We start from the raw sequence: 20,663 nt of genomic DNA, 5'->3' as shown, positions 1-20,663 counted from the left end.
ATTATCCGGATCACCAAGGACTCTGAGTGGACAAAGAACATTGCACAATTAATAGAATTTTATTTTAACACTTTCATTCCAGAACTAATTAAAAATTAACAAGATGTATTGAAATAACACATCTAATAAAACAAAAGAAGTCAGTGCAGTCCACTTATTTATCATTTGATTTCACATACAAAACATAGATCAACAGCAATGCTAATTAAGTTTCATAATAGCATAAAAATGTTAACATGCATCCCATTCTACTTTAAAAGTGAACAATGTTGCATGAATAATTTGTTTCAGAAAAAATAAAAAATCAGATGGATTCATAATTGTAAATGCTCTATGAAATTTCTTTCAAAAGGGGTGCTTGCAAGTTGACCAAGGAGGAACAAAGTTGAAATATCTTGGTTGATAATGGCCTGTAGGTTGCTGGTATGTGGCGAAGTATTTCAAAGTTCTTTATCCTCTCATTAGCCCGTTCCACGTGAATTCTTGCTCTGGCTATTTTGTAACACAGTTCTGCTTCTTTCTTGGTAAACTGCCCTCTTGAGGATAAAAATGCTGGAATGTTCAAGCACACACCTTGGGGTAATTGATCATGGATTGTGAATCCCTTGTCAGTTAAAATCAGGTCTCCAGGTTTGAATTTCTCAAGAACTCTGCTGTGACGCACAATCGCAACATCTGATGTTGATCCTGGATATAAAGGAGAACAGTAAGTGATGGCACCATTTGGGGCGACACAAGTCACTGCTTTAACAGTGTGACGGCTCTTATATGAACTGTATGCCATGGCCTGTGTATCCAGGTGTCCAGGAATATCTTGGGTTGTCTCAATGGCATCCATGGAAGCCCTTGCAGAGGAAAACTCTGCAAATGACTTAGGCATAGAGCCTAAATGAAAATGGGTGTAAATCAATTAATTCAACAGTACTTTAAGTAAGATGTAAAGTTGGCTAAATATTTTCTGAATTATAGGGAAATAATTTAAGTCTACAATATAGCAACATTCTATAATTATTACATGTATATTATGTTAAAGCAGTCTGCATGATTAGATAGCAAATCAATGTTTGCAATATAGATAAAGAGTATAATGCATCAATATTTGCTTCATAATAGGATTTTCTATTCATGTGAATGTAAATCATCATACAAACCTTTGCATTTAAGCTGACTGGGGAAACATGTGTCAACAACACCCACATACAACATTTCATGGAGGGCATGAACCAATGTGTTAAACATGTTGGAAATTGTAGATCTGCTTACACAAAACCTGCGAATTGAGAGATAAAATGTATATTGTTATCAAAATATTACCATCCAAGAAAATAAGTACAAAAGGTCCAAGGGTCACATTGCTCACCTGAGCACTCTGCTTCATAGAGATGATCAGAGGTTTGGGATTAACAATATGTATATATTGAAGGGTATGGACAAAAGTAAACCTTTGTCATCTTCCAATATCCATGAATGAACATTCATCAATAGGAAAATAAGATTTAGATCTTGATACAAAAAAATATATGGTTTTTAGGGCGGGGATCTCAATAGCTAATGACAGACAACAGACAAATTTGATCAGAAAAGCTCACTTGAGCCTTTGGCTCAGGTGAACTAATATATACTGAATATAATTTATTATTTATTTCACATTCAAAAATTCATTAAATTAATGTAAGTTATTATACCTGTGAGCCAAGTCTATGTCTCTTAGGTTGAGCTTCAGCTTCATCAAAACAATCAGAAGCTGATTTTCAATATTTAGTGATGGTGACCAACCATTAAAGTAATTTAATTCAAAGCGACCAAGCAGTCCCACAAGCACTTCAAAGACATCATATTGTATTGATGTGTAAAGCAGCATCTGCAGAATAAGTCATAAATTTCACAAGAAAGAACCTTTGATAATTTTTTTTTATAGTATGTAAATTTCATTTTACCTCATCAACAATAATATATATTAACCTTTTCTTTGCTGTCCCTAATTTCCGCTACAGTCATGGGTTTTCTTTTATTGCTGTTGATCTTTAGAGCAACTAACTCTTCTTCCAACTTTTTAATCTCTGAAGAGAGTCGTTGCATTTCTATTGAACAGTTTCTTGAGCAAGATACTGTGTAGCTGTGATCTTACATCAACCTTAAGATAAATATATTTTCATTTCACTATAAGTATGGATATTGTATCTACTTATTTTTTATATAAAACACCATTTTAAAAAAGATGATTAAAAATATTTGCAAAATGATTGAGGAAGTTACATGTTCTACATCTTCACAATCAACAGCATCTTGTATCTGCTCTTTCTCACAGGATGGACGCTGGGTTATTGTTTTAATAGCTTCACAGGACTGGGACTGACACGTCTTCCTCCTTTTCCTGGAAGCATTTTTAATTAATATATTAATATATGAATATTAATGAATTGTATCTAAATAGCATAACTTTGTACATAATGTTTATTTTGTAATATCAACCACATCTAGCATTCAATGTTTGACAAATTAATTATAGGAAATATTAGAATTAGCCAATTTAGTAAATACTTCCATGAAACAATTTCTCTCACCTATCTGATTTTTCTGGATCAGGAAAATCCATGTACTTTTTGTTGTTCCATGCAAAGTAGACAGGGTCTCCTTCCTTTTTCCCCTCTTTGAAATGGCAGGAACAAATCCTGTCATTTTGATTTTCTGGTTGTCGATCAGCTCTTCTAAATAAAGAAAAGTCAGTTGTCTGTATAGTTTCAAAGCAACAGCATATACCGCAACTGTTATCTCTCATTGTATACACGAAATAGAGGTGCAATTCAATATACATGTATTGAATTTGACGGACAAAATTTATATGTACATCAGTATTACTAGTAGACTATGTACATCATGATGTGTATCAGTATATTTCAACAAGTGTTTAATTGATTTTAATCATGATAATAGACTATGGGCTCCGCAATTTACAACATGAATTCTCTTTATAACAGCTGAATAATGACTACTTAGACTATTACGAGTACATGTATTAACAATTCTACTTGTACTATATTAGGCATAAAAATATAGCAGTATTATAATTTACTAAATTAATTTTAATTTTTCATCGACAGTATCACTATGCTTATTGAACTTCGCAGGTGATGACACATGCACTTGTAATGGTCCAGTCTGTTTAAAATCAAACCTTCTACTAGCTCCTACTAGCTGCATTAATACTGACCTGCAGATCTTTCCCCATAACGTCCTTTTCTTTGTGTCAATCGGAAAACGATAGAACTTGCAACTATTTGCGCCACTTCTATGATTGCATGCAAACGCAGAGCAGATCACCATGTTTGTTTGTCACCGGAAGTATTTAAATCTCGCGCGCTCTCGTTTGCGAGCTTACAGCCCCTATTGTTACCAGTTTTGTTGTGAGGCTGTTGCGGTCTGGCCGATAGGCTTCAAAACACCTCCAGAATTTATAAATAAAAACACCAAAAGTAACGTTTTCACAATTTATGTAACATGAAATTTGAGAACAAATTCATGGGCCGATAGTGGTTAGGACACTGGTAGGTTGAGAAGACACCAAACTTCACTAGTCACTCCATTCCTGTACACTATTCACTATTCGGGACCTGCATACACAGAACATACACTTTAAGTTACACATACACATAAAGTTCCATACAAGTAATGACCCACATGACCACCATACATAACAGTGAGACAACATAGTACACGTGGCAGTGCTGCATTACATTTACTTGCATTTCACGATACATAATGATAAACCAAATTACTTTAGACGTAACTTAAAATACTGTAACGACATTTACTTGCCAATTACACTGTTAGAGTCACTAAACACAACACACACATTTACTACTCAAATTATGGCAGCCCTTTGAATATACTCTACTCACGACAATAGCTAACTAAAGAAATAATGAACTATATAACGAACATAATAAACGAATGACTTACAAAAGGGACATTCAAACAAACAAATTACAAATAAAACACATTGAAACAAAAAGTTATCCCAGGGCCATTTAATAAACAAATAGAATGAGACTGAATAAGTACATTGATTTACTCACCTTAGAGGCCATGTCTGTATTTATTAAATTAGACAATTAAACTACAGAAACTGACAATATCAGGAAGATCGTGTAGGTGATTTTACCCGGTCCAAAGAGAGCAAAAAACCTAAACTCAGTAGATATATACAGGTATTGAGGAGTACCAGAAAGGGTAATAGATTCAGAGGTCCAGTACAGGATAACTAAAAATAGAAGACAAATTAAAACAGCATCGTAAATGTAACAGAGGCACCTCTATGGTATTGTGAAATTCATGGCTCTACCACCTCTGGGGCACCCTATGTGGGGCCAAATAAGCACAAAAAAAAAAAAAAATTCAAAACAATTCTTCTCTACTCCCACACAAGTGAAGAAAAAAAGTGGTTGCATAGTTATGATGTCCATGAGGCCCTCTACCAAAATTGTTAAATTCATGGCCCTTGTGTCAGGGGTTCTGGCTCTAGGGTGGGGCCAATATGGCCATATAGTAAAAAATATATTAAATCTTAGAAAATCTTCTTCTCTACTACCATGTATATTTGTTAAAAGCTAAATGCATGCGTATGATATCCATGAAGCCCTCTCCCTAAATTGTGAAATTCATGACCCCTGTGTCAGGGGTTTGGCTCAAGGGTGGGCCAATATGGCCATATAGTGAACATATTAAATATTAGAAAATATCTTCTCTACACCTATATATATTTGTTAAAAACTATATGCATGATTATGATGTCCATGAGGCCCTCTCCCTAAATTGTGAAATTCATGACCTCTGTGTCAGGGGTTCAGGCTCTAGGGTGGGGCTAATATGACCATGCGGTAAAAACTTATGAAATCTTAGAAAATCTTCTTCTCTACTCCCATATATATTTGTTAAAAAATAAATGCATGATTATGATGTCCATGAGGCCCTATCCTAAGATTTGAAATTCATGACCTCTGGGTCAGGGGTTCATGCAGCTCTAGGGTTTGGCCAATATGGCCATATACTGTGGTTTCATCAATCTTCGTTGAATACCAATTTTAGTGGATTTCGTTGTTAAGTTGATCCACGAAATTTAATGTTCATTGAAGTGCAATATCTATCAACATTTTGTATTGATAGGGTCATTGGCAACGAATTTACATATCCTTGAAACTGTGATTTTCACTTTATCCACGAGAATTGAAACCCTTGAAAATTAATTAAACCACAGTAGTAAAAATGTATTAAATCTTAGAAAATCTTCTCTATTCTTATACTATACATTTGTTAAAAACTAAATGCCTGGTTATAATGTCCATGAAGCTCTCTACCAAAATTGTGAAATTCATGACCCCTTTGTTAGGGGTTCAGGCTCTAGGGTAGATTCAATATGGTCATACAGTAAAAATGTTTTAAATCTTAAAAGATCTTCTTCTCCTCTCCTACACATGTGGGCAAAAAACTGAATACATGCGTTATAATGTCCATGAGGCCCTCTACCAAAATTGTGAAATTCATGGCTCCTGGGTCAGGGGTTCAGGGGGGGGGGGGGGGCATTATGGCAATATAGTGTTAATGCATATAATGTTTTAAAATCTTCTCTATTCTCACACATCTGTATAAAAAACTGACTTACAATTACTGTATATACTCGCCTATAAATATTGTTTGTCTATAAGTCGGTTCCCTTTTTCAGGTTTATTTACAAGATTTTGCCATTAACCCTCTTATAAGTCCGGCAACTTTTCCTGGATTATCAGTCAACAGATTCTCAATCAAATTAGCACATTTTATCAAGCATGACTATATTCTAGATAAAATATATTGGTGTTTGACCCCTCTGTTATCATTTCTAGATGCAATGCGTTTTAAAGGTGTTGTGTTCAGTTTAGACATCTATCCTTGATTAATAACTTTCGATTTTGGATGCCATTTTTTTTATTAATACACTAAGAAAACTTGGTATAAGCTCTAAAACTATTTAAAATACTATTGAAAATGAAATTATAGTGATTTTGATCCCCTGTTGACTGATTAAGATGGTATGGCCCCTTTTAAAACTGGTGTGTTAGCTTGTGTTGCTTTAGGTGACATGCCACCAATATAGCTATTATCACATTAGGTGTAAATAATTAATTATAATTATAAAACGATCTTTATTTGTTTTAAACAGACAAGCATTTATTTTGGTGTTTAATTTTTAGCTCACCTGAGCTGAAAGCTCAAGTGAGCTATTCTGATCACATTTTGTCTGTCGTCCGTGTGTCCGTCCGTCCGTCTGTCCATAAACTTTTCACATTTTCAACATCTTCTCAAGAACTTCTTGGCCATTTTCAACCAAACTTAGCATAAATCATTCTTAGGCAAAGGGGATTCAAAGTTGTGAAAATTAAGGGCCACACCCATATTCAAGGGGAGATAATGAGAAATTAATGAAAAAATTTCAAAAATCTTGTTCTCAAGGACCATAAAGCCAGGAAAGCTGAATTTTGTGTGGAAGCATCCTCAGGTAGTGAAGATTCCAAGTTGTGAAATTCATGACCCCCAGGGGTAGGGTAGGGCCACAGGGGGGGGGGGGGGTCAAAGTTTTACATAGGAATATATAGAGTAAATCTTTAAAAATCTTCTTCTCGGAAACTAATCAGCCAGGAAAGCTGAAACTTGTGTGGAAGCATCCTCAGGTAGTGTAGATTCCAAGTTGTGAAATTCATGATCTCTGGGGGTAGGGTGGGGCCATGATTGGGGGGTCGAAGTTTTATTTAGGAATATATAGAGTAAATCTTTAAAAAATCTTCTTCCCAGAAATTTATCAGCTAGGAAAGCTGAAACTTGTGTGGAAGCATCCTCAGGTAGTGTAGATTCAAAGTTGTGAAAATCATGATCCCTGGGGGCAGGGTGTCGAAGTTTTACATAGGATTATATAGAGTAAAAATTTAAAAATATTTAAAAGATATTTTTGTAACTTGGAAAATCATAATTATATAAATAAAACTATCAAAAAATTAGAATTAAAAGGAAGTGGTATGATCTATGACCAGGCAGAAATTCTTAATGAAGTTAAAACTTTTTACAAAAATCTCTATGCAAAAAGAGATTCTGAACTATTGGACCTAGACCTCGAAGATATTATTCAAATCCATTTTCCAAAATTAGATATATGTCTCTCAGAATCATTGGACAGAAGTACCGTATTTTTCCGACGATTAGTCGGTATTTTTTTTCTCTGAAGCAGAGCACCCGACTTATCGTCTTGTTCGACTTGTCGTAGGCTTGAGGTCAGAAAATTGTTAAAAATAGCATTAAAAATTTTGGTTTTAATCATCTTGAGTTGGCTGTGTGATTGAAAATTACGCTGTTGAATTTACTATTCATCTTTAATAATAATCATTTTCACTCATCTGTTAACACTAAAATACATAATAATAACAGTTATTAAAAAATGGTACATTGTGTTTAATCAATTAAAAGTTTTACCGTTCCGTTTATATAAACACATCGTCACATGGTTCTATGTATCACTAGTAGGAAGATAACATTGCGCAGTAAAATTGAAACCAAATTTGAATGGAAGAAAATATTGCAGTAGGTCCGGGGGATGTTTTTTTAATTTAATTATTTTATTAGTAAAGAGTTGTTAGTGGAAAGCATAAATCAGAAATATTTTATGGCCAAATTCACACGTAATCGGTAATTATCAATACTACTGTTTATACAATAGGCTGACACCGGTTGTGTTAATAATCTTGCCCTAAGGCTGAGATCTTTGCGGCAATTTCACTCCCTGTGTATATAAAGAGTACCGTTATAAGAGTGATTATAGTTCATTGATTAATTATTGTCCAATTGTTTGATTATTGTTAGATAAAATTGTTAGGAAACGTATGTATGTCGTATATCGTCATTATCAAGTCGTATAAATGATCGATCTTATAATTTCTAACAATGTCTATGTAAAACAAAAGCGTGTAACTGCAAAACTGGATACAAAGTAAACAAGTTTCATCAAATCATAGTAATTGCTAAGCTTTCTGCACTTGAGATACCCCTTTGAAGTCCGACACGAGACAGGTGCATGCCTTTGACACCGGAAATTGTTAAACAAACACTGACCACGCGCCGAGTCAACAGGTGGCTGGTTACGTAATGGCGAATACACTGGCGATGGTGAGAGTGGATAATTATTTTAATGCTTGGGAATAAAATATTTCTGACAAAGTAAGTTTAGTTTTGCATAACACGCGATATCGGGAATTGTTTAAAATGCAAGCGACTTTGTAGATGTTGCCGGTATTTGAAAATATGATGCATACGTATACAGTGTAATTGTTTAAATGTTAATCATTAATAATAATTGGTAGCAATATCGGGGACATCGAGGCATCATACACTGATAATGTTACTGCAGTTTTATACGCCATTTTGAAGTGATAAGATCGACGTATGGTCTGAATCGACGTGTTGTAGGATTTTGTTAAAATTTTGGCTAAAAATGAGCAATTCGACGAGTCGTCCGCATCGACGAGTCGTTGGGAAAATACGGTATATCTGAAAATGAAATTTATGAAGTCTTAAAAATATGAAAAACAATAAATCCCCAGGTAGCGATGGATATACTGTCGAGTTTTTTAAATTCTTTTGGGTTGACCTAAAGGAATTTATTCTGAAGTCAATAAACTGTATTTTCTCCAAAAAGGAACTTCCTATTTCTCAACGTTTGGGAATTATATCATGTTTGTCGAAGGGAGATAAACCTACTCAGTAGACAATTTTTTAAAAACTGGCGACCGATTACACTTTTGAATGTTATATATAAACTTATTTCAGGTTGTCTTAGTTCGAGAATTAAATCTACATTAGATTATCTTATTTCTGACTCTCAGTCGGGCTTTATTAAAGGAAGATACATTGGAGAAAATACCAGATTTATATATGACTTAAAGCATTTCACTGAAGTTAAGAAAATACCAGGACTATTATAGATTTTGAAAAAGCCTTCAATTCAATTTCTTGGTCTTTTATTTACAAAGTCTTGAAGTTTTTCGGATTTGGTGAATACATTATACAATGAGTTAAGATTCTTAACACTAATTTCAAGGCAGCTGTTTTACAAAGTGGTTTTTTATCAGACCAACTTTGTGTTGAGAGAGGATGTAGGCAAGGAGACCCTGTTGCACCTTATTTATTTCTTCTTTGTGCTGAGATTCTATCAGCCTTGATAAAGGAAAATAATGATATTAAGGGCATTCTGATCGATACATGGTAAGGAACATAAAATAAGTCAATATGCTGATGATACATCTTTAATTCTTGATGGCTCACCTAATTCACTATTTACAGCTTATGATACTTTAGGATTTTTTTCAAAACTTTCTGGGTTGAAAGTAAATAGCTCTAAAACAAAAATAATTTGGATAGGATCGAAAAATTTTTCAAATCAGGTGTTTCATCACTCTAGATGGAAACTTGATTGGGGTTCAACAACATTGAACTTATTGGGTATCTGTTTTTCTGTTGATTTAGAACAAATTACTGACCTAAACTACTCTATGCAGATTCCTAAAATAAAAAGTATGATACATAATCATTCCAAAAATTAACCACTTATTTATATCATTGCCGACACCCAGAACGGAGACAATTTTATCTCTCAATAAAGACATTTTTGAATTTGTTTGGAATGCAAAGTGTGACAAAATAAAGCGTTCAGTTATAACTCAAGACTAATCAACAAGGAGGGTTAAAAATGTTAGAAATGAACAAATTTATTATGTCATTGAAATGCTCATGGTTGAAAAGGTTGATTATAGGTAAAAAATCATGGATGGATATTTTTGAAGCTATTAATGGTGTACAAATTGTTAACAAATTACTTGATTTTGGTGATGCATTCATATCAGAATGTGTAATTCCAAAAAATAATGTTTTTTGGCAAGATGTATTCAATTCTTTTCTCTGTGTTATAAAATCTTTTAATGGGAGTTTCGTCAAAGAAAACATCCCTAGTATTCCTGTTTGGTATAACACAAATATTAAAGTGGGTCTGAAAACACTATTTATAAAAAGCTGGTATGGAAAGGGTGTCAAAATAATCAGTGATTTTCTTGACGTGGATGGAAATCTTTTACCACATGATATTTTTCAACATAGATTCAATATGAATGTCTGTATTATGCAGTATAACAGTGTAGTAAGTGCCATATCAAGATATCTTAAATCTTTTCTTACAAAAAATTCATACCAAGGGTTTATTACTCCATACTTTCCAATATTATACATCTTTGTTGTTGCATAATAAATGTACTAATGTAGTGTATAGACAATTAAACTCTTGTAATGTAATTCCTACTTCCATATCCAAGTGGGAATCAGAGTTAGTTCAATATGGAGCCAAAATATGTGTTAATGATGCTTTTAATGTATGCTTTACAACAACCAAAGACACTCAGCTACAATGGTTACAATTTAGATTACTTCATAGAATTCTACCTGTGAATCATTACTTAAAGAAAATTAAGGTGGTGTCCTCTGACTGTTGCTCATTTTGTAAACATGAAGTTGAGACAATTCAGCATGTCTTCATAAACTGTGAAAAAGTATCCACAATATGGAGCAACCTAAGCTTGCATATTTACCATGCAACTTCCTTGGTTAAGACTTGATTTTAACGTAGTTAATATTTTGTTCGGTGAACTTCCAATGTCTAAAAACATTGTTTATTTATTAATTTGATTATTCTATGTTCGAAACATTATTTGTTTACTTGTTTAAAAAAAGGCAAACTGCCATGCCTTTCTGGTCTTTTATCTTATTTATTCAACAAATACAAGGTTGAAAAATATATAGCTTGTAAAAATTTCAAAATGCATAAATTTGTCAATACCTGGCAACCCTGGTATTCTATCTTTGACACTATGATTCAATCTTAGTCATGTTATTTGTCTTAATTAACACTTTGTTCATTAATTACCAATTTATGTGCTTTCATCCGTTCTAATATTCTTACTCTTTTATATTTACCTTATGATTTTGTTAGGGTCTTCCGTTTTCAAAGGAAGACCCTCTTGTTATTCTTCGGTTTTTAGCTCACCTGAGCTGAAAGCTCAAGTGAGCTATTCTGATCACATTTTGTCTGTCGTCCGTCTGTCTGTCTGTCTGTCTGTCCGTCCGTCCGTCTGTCTGTAAACTTTTCACATTTTCAACATCTTCTCAAGAACCACTGGGCCAATTTCAATCAAACTTGGCACAAAGCATCCTTAGCCTAAGGGGATTTAAATTTGTGAAAATTAAGGATCACGCCCTTTTGCAAAGGGAGATAATTAGGAATTTATGAAAATTTTCGAGAATTTTTCAAAAATCTTCTTCTCATGCACCATAAGACCAGGAAAGCTGAAACTTGTGTGGAAGCATCCTCAGGTAGTGTAGATTCTAATTTGTGAAAATCATGACCCCCGGGGGTAGGGTGGGACCACAATGAGGGGTCGAAGTTTTACATAGGAATATACAGAGTAAATCTTTAAAAATCTTTTTCTCATGAACCATAAGACCAGGAAAGCTGAAACTTGTGTGGAAGCATCCTCAGGTAATGTAGATTCTAATTTGTGAAAATCATGACCCCCGGGGATAGGGTGGGACCACAATGGGGTGTCGAAGTTTAACATAGGAATATATAGAGTAAATCTTTAAAAATCTTCTTCTCATGAACCATAAGACCAGGAAAGCTGAAACCTGTGTGGAAGCATAATCAGGTAGTGTAGATTCTAATTTGTGAAAATCATGACCCCCGGGGATAGGATGGGGCCACAATGGGGGGTCGAAGTTTTACATAGGAATATATAGAGTAAATCTTTAAAAATCTTCTTCTCATGAACCATAAGACCAGGAGGACTGAAACTTGTGTGGAAGCATCCTCAGGTAGTGTAGATTCTAATTTGTGAAAATCATGACCCCCGGGGATAGGGTGGGACCACAATGGGGTGTCGAAGTTTAACATAGGAATATATAGAGTAAATCTTTAAAAATCTTCTTCTCAGAAACTAATCAGCCAGAAAAGCTGAAACTTGTGTGGAAGCGTCCTCAGGTAGTGTAGATTCATAGTTGTGAAAATCATGACCCCCTGGGGCAGGGAGGGGCCACAATGGGGGATCGAAGTTTTACATAGGAATATATAGAGTAAATCTTTAAAAATCTTCTTCTCAGAAACTAATCAGCCAGTAAAGCTGACACTTGTGTGGAAGCGTCCTCAGGTAGTGTAGATTCAAAGTTGTGAAAATCATGATCCCCGTGGGTAGGGTGGGACCACAATGGGGTGTCGAAGTTTAACATAGGAATATATAGAGTAAATCTTAAAAAAACCTTCTTCTCAGAAACTATCAGCCAGGAAAGCTGAAACTTGTGTGAAAGCATCCTCAGGTAGTGTAGATTCATAGTTGTGAAAATCATGACCCCCGGGGGCAGGGTGGGGCCACAATGGGGGATCGAAGTTTTACATAGGAATATATAGAGTAAATCTTTAAAAATCTTCCTCTCAGAAACTAAACAGCCAGTAAAGCTGACACTTGTGTGGAAGCATCCTCAGGTAGTGTAGAAACAAATTTGTGAAAATCATGACCCCTGAGGGTAGGGTGGGGCCAAAATGGAAGGTCAAAGTTTTACATAGGAATATATAGAGTAAATCTTTAAAAATCATCTTCTCAGAAACTAATCAGCCAGGAAAGCTTAAACTTGTGTGGAAGCGTCCTCAGGTAGTGTAAATTCAAAGTTGTGAAAATCATGATCCCCAGGAGTAGGGTGGGCCACAATTGGGGGCCAAAGTTTAACAAAGGAATATATATGGTAAATTTTTAAAAATCTTCTTCTCAGAAATTAATCAGCCAGATGATTCTTTATAATTGTTAAGACTTTGGCCCCAGGACAATTCTTTGGCCTCATAAGAAGGTACAGAGTTTATGTACGTTTATATCCAAAATATAAACAATTGTTAAGGATCTTTTTGAGAACTGCAATACTCAACATATGATATGACTATAAAATCATCCTGTTAGAAAAGGGACTAATGATTATAAACATAAGAATATCCAGGGGAAAAATGGATTTTATTTATACAGGATCAACATGTATTATTGTACATTTTCCAGATAGTTTGTATTATGACTCCATTAAGCTGATTTTATCATACCTATTGTTCCTCAGGTGAGCGATGTGGCCCATGGGCCTCTTGTTTTTTATTATTATACTTTTTTTTTTTCTGACTCCTTTTCGGCTTCATAACTCAAAAAGTTTTTAACCGATTTTTATGAAAGGACTAAGTGCAGTTTTATGCAATTTTTGCCCCCTAAAATCAAAGTTTTAGAAAGAGCTTTAAAATAAGGTGAAAGATAGTTTAAATCATATTGGAAATCAGTGACGTCATAATGTAGAAATGACGTCATGAATATTGCATTATTTTGATAAATTGATGTTTTGTAGCAAAATATGGGTGTTTTCCGAAAATTAAATAAAGGTAGTGAAGATTCCAAGTTGTGAAATTCATGACCCCCAGGGGTAGGGTAGGGCCACAGGGGGGGGGGGGGTCAAAGTTTTACATAGGAATATATAGAGTAAATCTTTAAAAATCTTCTTCTGAGAAACTAATCAGCCAGGAAAGCTGAAACTTGTGCGGAAGTATCCTCAGGTAGTGTAGATTCAAAGCTCTGAAAATCATGGTCTCGGAGGGGGGGGGGGTAGGGTGGGGCCACAATTGGGGGGGGGGTCAAAGTTTTACATAGGAATATATAGAGTAAATCTTTTAAAATCTTCTGATGAGAAACTAATCAGCCAGTAAAGCTGAAACTTGTGTGGAAGCATCCTCAGGTAGTGTAGATTCAAAGCTCTGAAAATCATGGTCTCGGGGGGTAGGGTGGGCCACAATGGTGGGTCGAAGTTTTACATAGGAATATATAGAGTAAATCTTTAAAAATCTTTTTCCCAGAAACTTATCAGCTAGGAAAGCTGAAACTTGTGTGGAAGCATCCTCAGGTAGTGTAGATTCAAATACCGTTATTTCATCCAACAGAAAATTAATTGTAAAAACACAAAGCATTTGATTTATTCTCCACCCAAGACCAGTGATTCCCACAAACGCAGACATAAAGAATTCACAAAAATTCTGTCATATTACATTCTACCCGGTTTCGTTTTCTTTTTTACTACGCAATAATAGTTTCCAGGGTTCATACACAAAGGTGGGAAAAAAATTCTTTTGATTGGGATTGTAAAGAAATACCTCGTACAGTACTGTGCATTTTATTACCCACGATGTCATTACAAAAATTATCAACGGGACAACTATCGAACAATAGTTCAAACGGATGAAAAAAACCCAACCCTCATAATAAACTGCTACAACAGTACAACGGATAAAAACAGTGGATTTTATATTTTACTGTTAAATTTTTTTAACTTTGAGTCTAAGAATAGCCGATCCCGGGGGATAGGCCGGGGCTCGCTAATCGGAGAAAAAAAATACCGGCCTATGCCCCGAAAAATACGGTATTATTTTTTTACATCCGTGCAAACAAAGTTTGGGGGGGGGGGGTATATAGGAATCACTTTGTCCTTCCGTCCGTCCATCTGTGTGTGCAAAATTTGCGTCCAGTCCATATCTTTTTTATGGAGAGACATAGGAAGTTTTTACTTCACACAGAGATTGTTTATGACCTGAAAGTGTGTCATGACCTTGATCGGAGGTCAAGGTCATTTTGGCAGAAAAAGTGCAAAATTTATGTCTAGTCCATAGCTTTCTTATTGAGAGACATTAGAAATTCTTAATTCACTTAAAGATTGCCTATGACCTGAAAGTATGTCATGACCTAGACTCAAGGTCATTTGGACAAGTTCAAAGTCATTGTTTAAAAAGTGTTTAATTCTTATATATGCCATGTCTTGTACGAATGGAAATGATTAGAAAGTAAAATTTTACACAAAGCTTGCTAATTGTGTAAGGCGAAATTAATTGTATCATTCTTATCCTCGCCCATCCCTCTGAAAATGCATAGCGACACATTACACTGTGTGCATTTGTAGCTGGTCATATGGCCACATCGTCTTTTCCGCTTCTCTCCTGGTCTTAATGGGGGTAGCATCTTCCTCTCTACTGGTTCACAAACAACACAATGGCAATGAAGAGGTTTTTCTCCTTCCATCTGCTTGTCCAAAAAATGTCTCCCTGTAAGTCTCTCCAGAACTCTTGGGGCAGGTCGTCCAAGTGATGTTGAAATGCTCCCTCTAGAACTCTGGATGAGCTGTTCAACGAGCTTTCTCGAAATGGCGCTGCACCATGGCATTGTTGAAAATGCAATATTTTTTGTACAGTATGTAAGAATTTACAACTGCAATATTGATAATGTGAAAATATTGCAGATTCACATGTATTTAATGCTTGAAATCTGCCATCAAAAACTTTGAAACTTTAAAGCATTATAGAGTAAATGTAATATGTGTTCAGATATTCCCATATTGATATACTCAGTATACCAGTTGTTTACAATTATAGTAAACAAATGATATTGTCTTATACTGTCCATCTAGATCTGTTTCTGCTTGCAACGAGGCCATTGTGGCCCTTTATGCATTTGATTATATAAAAGATATCTGTTTACTTGTGAATATGCTTTGAATTTGTTTTTTTGTAGGGAATAGATGACTTGATGGCATTTACAACATTTAGCCTGTGTTTCCCTGCTGTTTTATTGGGGTTTATACTCTCTGCACTTGTTGATGGAAGGCAAATTGAAGATTACAATCATGACAAGGTAAAACACAATGCATATCTGTTAACCCTTCTGCATCTTGCAGGAGACTTCTGTATAAAGACTTGGAGCTCATTTCACTAAAAGTTGAACTTAAAACAAAACTTAAGATAAGCCTAGGGTGCCAATATTTAGTTTGGCGTGTAAATTGATGTATCAAATTAAGTTAAGGCCGGTCTTATTCCCTTGACAATTAGCCAGTTCACATGTGCATTCACATTTCTAACAAAGAAAGAGAGAAATTTGAAAATTGTTTGGATATGAACTTCAGTATATTCATTTATGTTACAGTACCTCTTGAGAGTAAGATAAAGCAAAACACAAATACATTTATTTGTATTGTTAGATAAATAGTATGTGTCTACTTTACATTACTTATATTTCTGTTAAGTCTCATGTATAGTACACACCAGTGTATAATACGCACCACCAGAAGTTTGGTTTAAAATGTGGAAAAAACAGCTGTTCCTATGTATAAAATGCACCCTAAAACTATAAATTTTTGAAGTCATCAATGTGCATGCCTTGATAATGTTTTTCAAGTTCTTAAAAGTAAATATGTTTGCAGATTTATCCAAAACAACTACAAAGTAATGTTTCAATTGATAATTAGGGCCCCGCTCTGTGGGCGCTCTATAGTGAGCAGTCTGTATGTCTATCCTTCAAACCGTCCGAGATCACTTGTCCAGATCATATCTTCTCTCCCCTTGGCCCAATCTTGCTCATGCTTCACACACAGAGGGCCTTTGGGTAAAGGGTTTGCAGTGACCTTGAACCATGTTTCTAGGTCTAAGGTTAAGGTCATAGCAGAATTATATATAAAATCCTTGCCTGGGGCATATCTTCTCTCCCCTTGGTCAAATCTGGCTCATACTTCATTTACAGAGTGTCTATGGTCAAAGGGTGTGCAGTGACCTTGAATGAAGTTTGTAGGCCAAGGGTCAAGGTCATATCAGAACACCAACAATTTTTTCAGAGGATATATTTTTTCCACTTAACCCTATTTTGTTCTTACATTTCAATCTCATAAATAGAGCTTTTGTGTAAATGGTGTGTTGTGACTTTGAACCATTTTGAAGGTCAAATGTGAAGGTCATAGCAGAATTATAGGAAAAATCCTTGTCTGGAGCATATCTTCTTTCCCTTTGCTCCAATCTGGCTCATGCACCACCCAAGTAGTGCTTTGATCAAAGGATATGCAGTGATCCTGAATGAAGTTGGTAGGTCAAGTGTCAAGGTCATATCGGATCACACAAAAATCCCTTTTAAAGAGCATATATATACTACTTAGCCCTATTTGGCTAATACTTAAACAGAGATTTTTGATTAATGGCGTGCAGTGACCTTGAACCAAGTGAAAGTGAAAGTCGTAGCATATCTCTTTATAATCAGTTTTAGACTTTAGATTATTTACCATTTGATTAATCTTGCTCAGATTGAACAAAAATGCTCGATGTAAAGGGTAACGAGATTGAATTAAAAGTTCTATGCCAGGTGGAAAATTGCTAAGTTATAGGTCAAGGTCAAAGCAAATTCTCTGAAATTCTTTTCATCCTATTGTCCATTATTTAATTGGGGACCATCTCAATGTTGTCTAGTTAGTCCAATTAACTGATACATGTAATTGTAAAATAAACAAGCACTAAAAACATTTTTCTGCTGTATTATGTCTTTATTAACTCATGCAAATCGTCAGTCTATTTTAACAGTGAATATTTCTAAAACATCTTAATTGGTAAATTTTCCTGTTCATGCAATTTAACTGTAAAGTCTGACACGAGACAAGTGTATTCTTCATCAAAATTTTTTAAACAGACATTGACCATGCCACAAGGTGTCTGATTACCTAATGGTAATTAAATACACTGTCAAGATCATTCATTATGCTTGGAATGATGAATATATTAAAATGCATGGGAGTTTTTAAGAATTTAAATATGAATCAAGCATTTTTGATGGAATAAAGATATAACTCTATATATGAATACTCATACAACTCACACCACATTAAATAACAGCTGTTTTACTTGTGCTTTATCCATAGATATGCCTTTATGTAATATGCACTTACTACTTTTGATTTGATTTTTGGCTGAAGAGAGTGCATACTAAACAGAAAACTTTATAGTAATTAATAATGCTTTCAAACCCAGTGAACAATTTTACGATATTAATTGTAAATAATAAAATGCTTTCTTTGGTGAATCATGCTGGAATGAGGGTAGTGACTTTGCAGAACAAATAACAAATACATAACCCTCTAATGCTACCATCATATCCCGCATGAATAACCAAGGAAAGCATTTAATTGTTTATGTGTACATTTTTATTATAACAAATTGATGAATAGATCGCAATTGAAAGAATAAGTAAAAGTAAGTAAATAATTGTTACGGTACATCAGTATTTTAGATAAAGAAATAGCCAAGTTGTCTTAAATGGGAATTAGAGTCTGACATCATAACAGGATTATTTCATGCAGTATGTGATTTTCTTAGGTTGCCAACCAATCGATAAACTGGTTAAAATAGGTCTTGAAGATGTTAGTCCTTTCATTTTTTAATAGGGCTATGATTCACAGTCGCTTTTCTTAAGAAATAGAGGAGAAAATACTTGGTAGATGTTAAATATTGAACAATGACTTTCACCCACTTTACATTTATGATTTTAAATCACACCTATTTAATCCAACTATGAAAGTACATTTTCCATAAATTAGGTAATCTGTCTGTTTTTTGTAGCACAGAAGTCCAGAAATGATGTCATCTATTTTATCCAGGTTAACTTTCTGGTGGTTTACAAGGTATGATCTCTAAAATGCTTGTGCTGTTATAAAGGCTCCACATCAAAATTTGGAGATTTATTTTTTTTAGCTCACTTGAGCTGAAAGCTCAAGTGAGCTTTGCTGATCACATTTTTTCTGTCGTCCGTCTGTCTGTCTGTTTGTGAACTTTTCACATTTTCGACATCTTATCCAGAACAACTTGGCCAATTTCAACCAAACTTAGCACAAAGCACCCTTAGGCAAAGGGGATTTAAAGTTGTAAAATTAAGGTCCACACCCTTTTTCAAGGAGAAATAATTAGGAATCGTTGAAAAATTTTAAGAAATTTTCAAAAAACTTCTTCTCAAGAACCATTAGGCCTGGAAAGCTGAAACTTATACGAAAGCATCCTCAGGTAGTGTTGATTCAAAGTTGTGAAAAATCATGACCCCCCTGGGTAGGGTGGGCAGTAAGTGGGACAAATTTTTACATAGGAATATAAAGAGTAAACCCTTAAAAAATCTTCCCCTCAGAAACTAATCAGCCAGGAAAGCTGAAATGGGGGGTGGGGTATATAGGAATAGAGAAAAATCTTTTTACAGGTATAACAACAAAAAGGGCTTGGTATTTACCAAAAAAAAGAGGTGGATTTTCAAATTTTTTTTTTAGCAAGATCTATTGTACTTAGTTGTCAAGATATTTTGATACTGTAGTGCTAATTTGATCAGGATTAAGGCAATTGTTGCTCAGGTGAGCGATGTGGCCCCTAGGCCTCTTGTTAAATCTTTTTCTCAGAAACTAATCAGTAAGATTTAAAGAATAAATCAAAAAAATTTTTTAAAAATCTTTATTATTAAGGTCTTCCTTCTTTAGTGGAAGACCTGACTGTTTTCATGTTTCTTATTCTTCATTAAGATTTGGTTGACAGCCCCAGTAAGGTGTTAAACTGTTAGCCCCTTAAACATTATTGTCCATATATCTCTATATGACAGCTGAAAAGCTATAAACACTTGTTGAACAAAATATTATGTTTATACCGTATAACGGGTTATTTTTACTGCTGTGATTTTTTATGAATTTGTCTTAAAATAGGGCGATTTGAATTTTTACGCGTAATTTTTTTACGAATTGGACATGTCTGTAAAAATTAAAATCATCTGTGGTAGAGTGGAACATTTCACTGTGACTTTGTTACAGATAACACTAATACAAATCATAAAATCGTTTTTCTGTTAACAAGTCCATTATGATGATTGTGTTTATTCATTTACCTTTATTTCATATTTGATATACACTTAACTCATTCCTATTAATCTGGGTATCATCATTGATGTACACCATGTGCTCGTCTCAGTTCGATTTACCGCGAAAAAAAGACAACACCATTTTAAAATTTTTCTCTCTCTCGGCACGATCGGAATCGGTGTATTTCGTATATATTTCCCCTTTTCAGTGTTCTTGGTGGAGAATTAGTTGTGGCAACCGATTTATTTAAAGCAGTTATAACTGCCTTTGGAATCAATTCACTAATCGATCCATTTGGATTTGGCATTGTAGATACTGGTTTAAAATAGCTTCGTATCCCCTCCATAGTTATTGATTGAGTGATTGAAATCTAGCTACTTACGTGGCATTATACATAGTTTTAAAAATTACTCAAGACTAAATAGAAATATCTGAACTGTTATCACCACATGACCAAAAACGCTCAAATATACCTACATTTACAGCCGTCAGGGACTGAACTGAGTTTTCATGAACATTGCTCTCATACATACGATGTAGAAAATTAACGTGCAGTGTTTTTTTTTTACTTCTGTGAAAATTTACGCGTTTAATAATTTTTACGGATTTATAAAACTCTTAAAAATTAGTAAAAATTAGCAGCATGTAAAAAATACCTGTTATACGGTATTTGCAAGACCTTATATTTGATAAAAAGAAAAAGGACTTGCCATTCAAATTAGTGGTGAAGAGGATTCAAAAGTCTTGCAATGGTAGCTTTTAACTGAGAAATAATTTGGTATACCGTATTTTTCGAAAATTAGGTCGATACGGTTTATTGCATGAAGGAGGCCGTTTTTAGCCAA

The 20,663-nt window shown here is 34.5% G+C and overlaps 1 protein-coding gene and 1 long non-coding RNA gene across 6 annotated transcripts in view; one reads left to right on the top strand and one right to left on the bottom strand.

Annotated features, from left to right (window-relative positions):
• LOC105340715 (multidrug resistance-associated protein 1) overlaps positions 1–20,663 on the top strand; it is a 411,670-nt gene that overhangs the window by 67,983 nt on the left and 323,024 nt on the right. For all 5 annotated transcript variants that reach the window (XR_010707346.1, XM_066065106.1, XM_066065104.1 and 2 more), the window contains exons 5-6: positions 15,693–15,812; positions 18,551–18,612. Coding sequence is in view for 4 of the 5 variants with exons in the window: in XM_066065106.1 (XP_065921178.1) it covers positions 15,693–15,812; positions 18,551–18,612 (182 nt within the window). In the remaining variant the exon portion in view is untranslated. The remainder of the gene's footprint in view (positions 1–15,692; positions 15,813–18,550; positions 18,613–20,663) is intronic.
• LOC105342168 (uncharacterized) lies at positions 145–1,874 on the bottom strand. The gene is made up of 3 exons (XR_010707350.1): positions 1,686–1,874; positions 1,152–1,270; positions 145–885 (listed from the first exon to the last, which is right to left on the bottom strand). It is a non-coding gene; the product is annotated as an uncharacterized lncRNA (long non-coding RNA).

This window comes from Magallana gigas, chromosome 7 (assembly GCF_963853765.1).
Source record: "Magallana gigas chromosome 7, xbMagGiga1.1, whole genome shotgun sequence".
Classification (NCBI taxonomy): Eukaryota; Metazoa; Mollusca; class Bivalvia; order Ostreida; family Ostreidae; genus Magallana; species Magallana gigas.
Note: the sequence above shows the minus strand (reverse complement) of the source record. Positions and strands in the feature narration are given on the sequence as shown.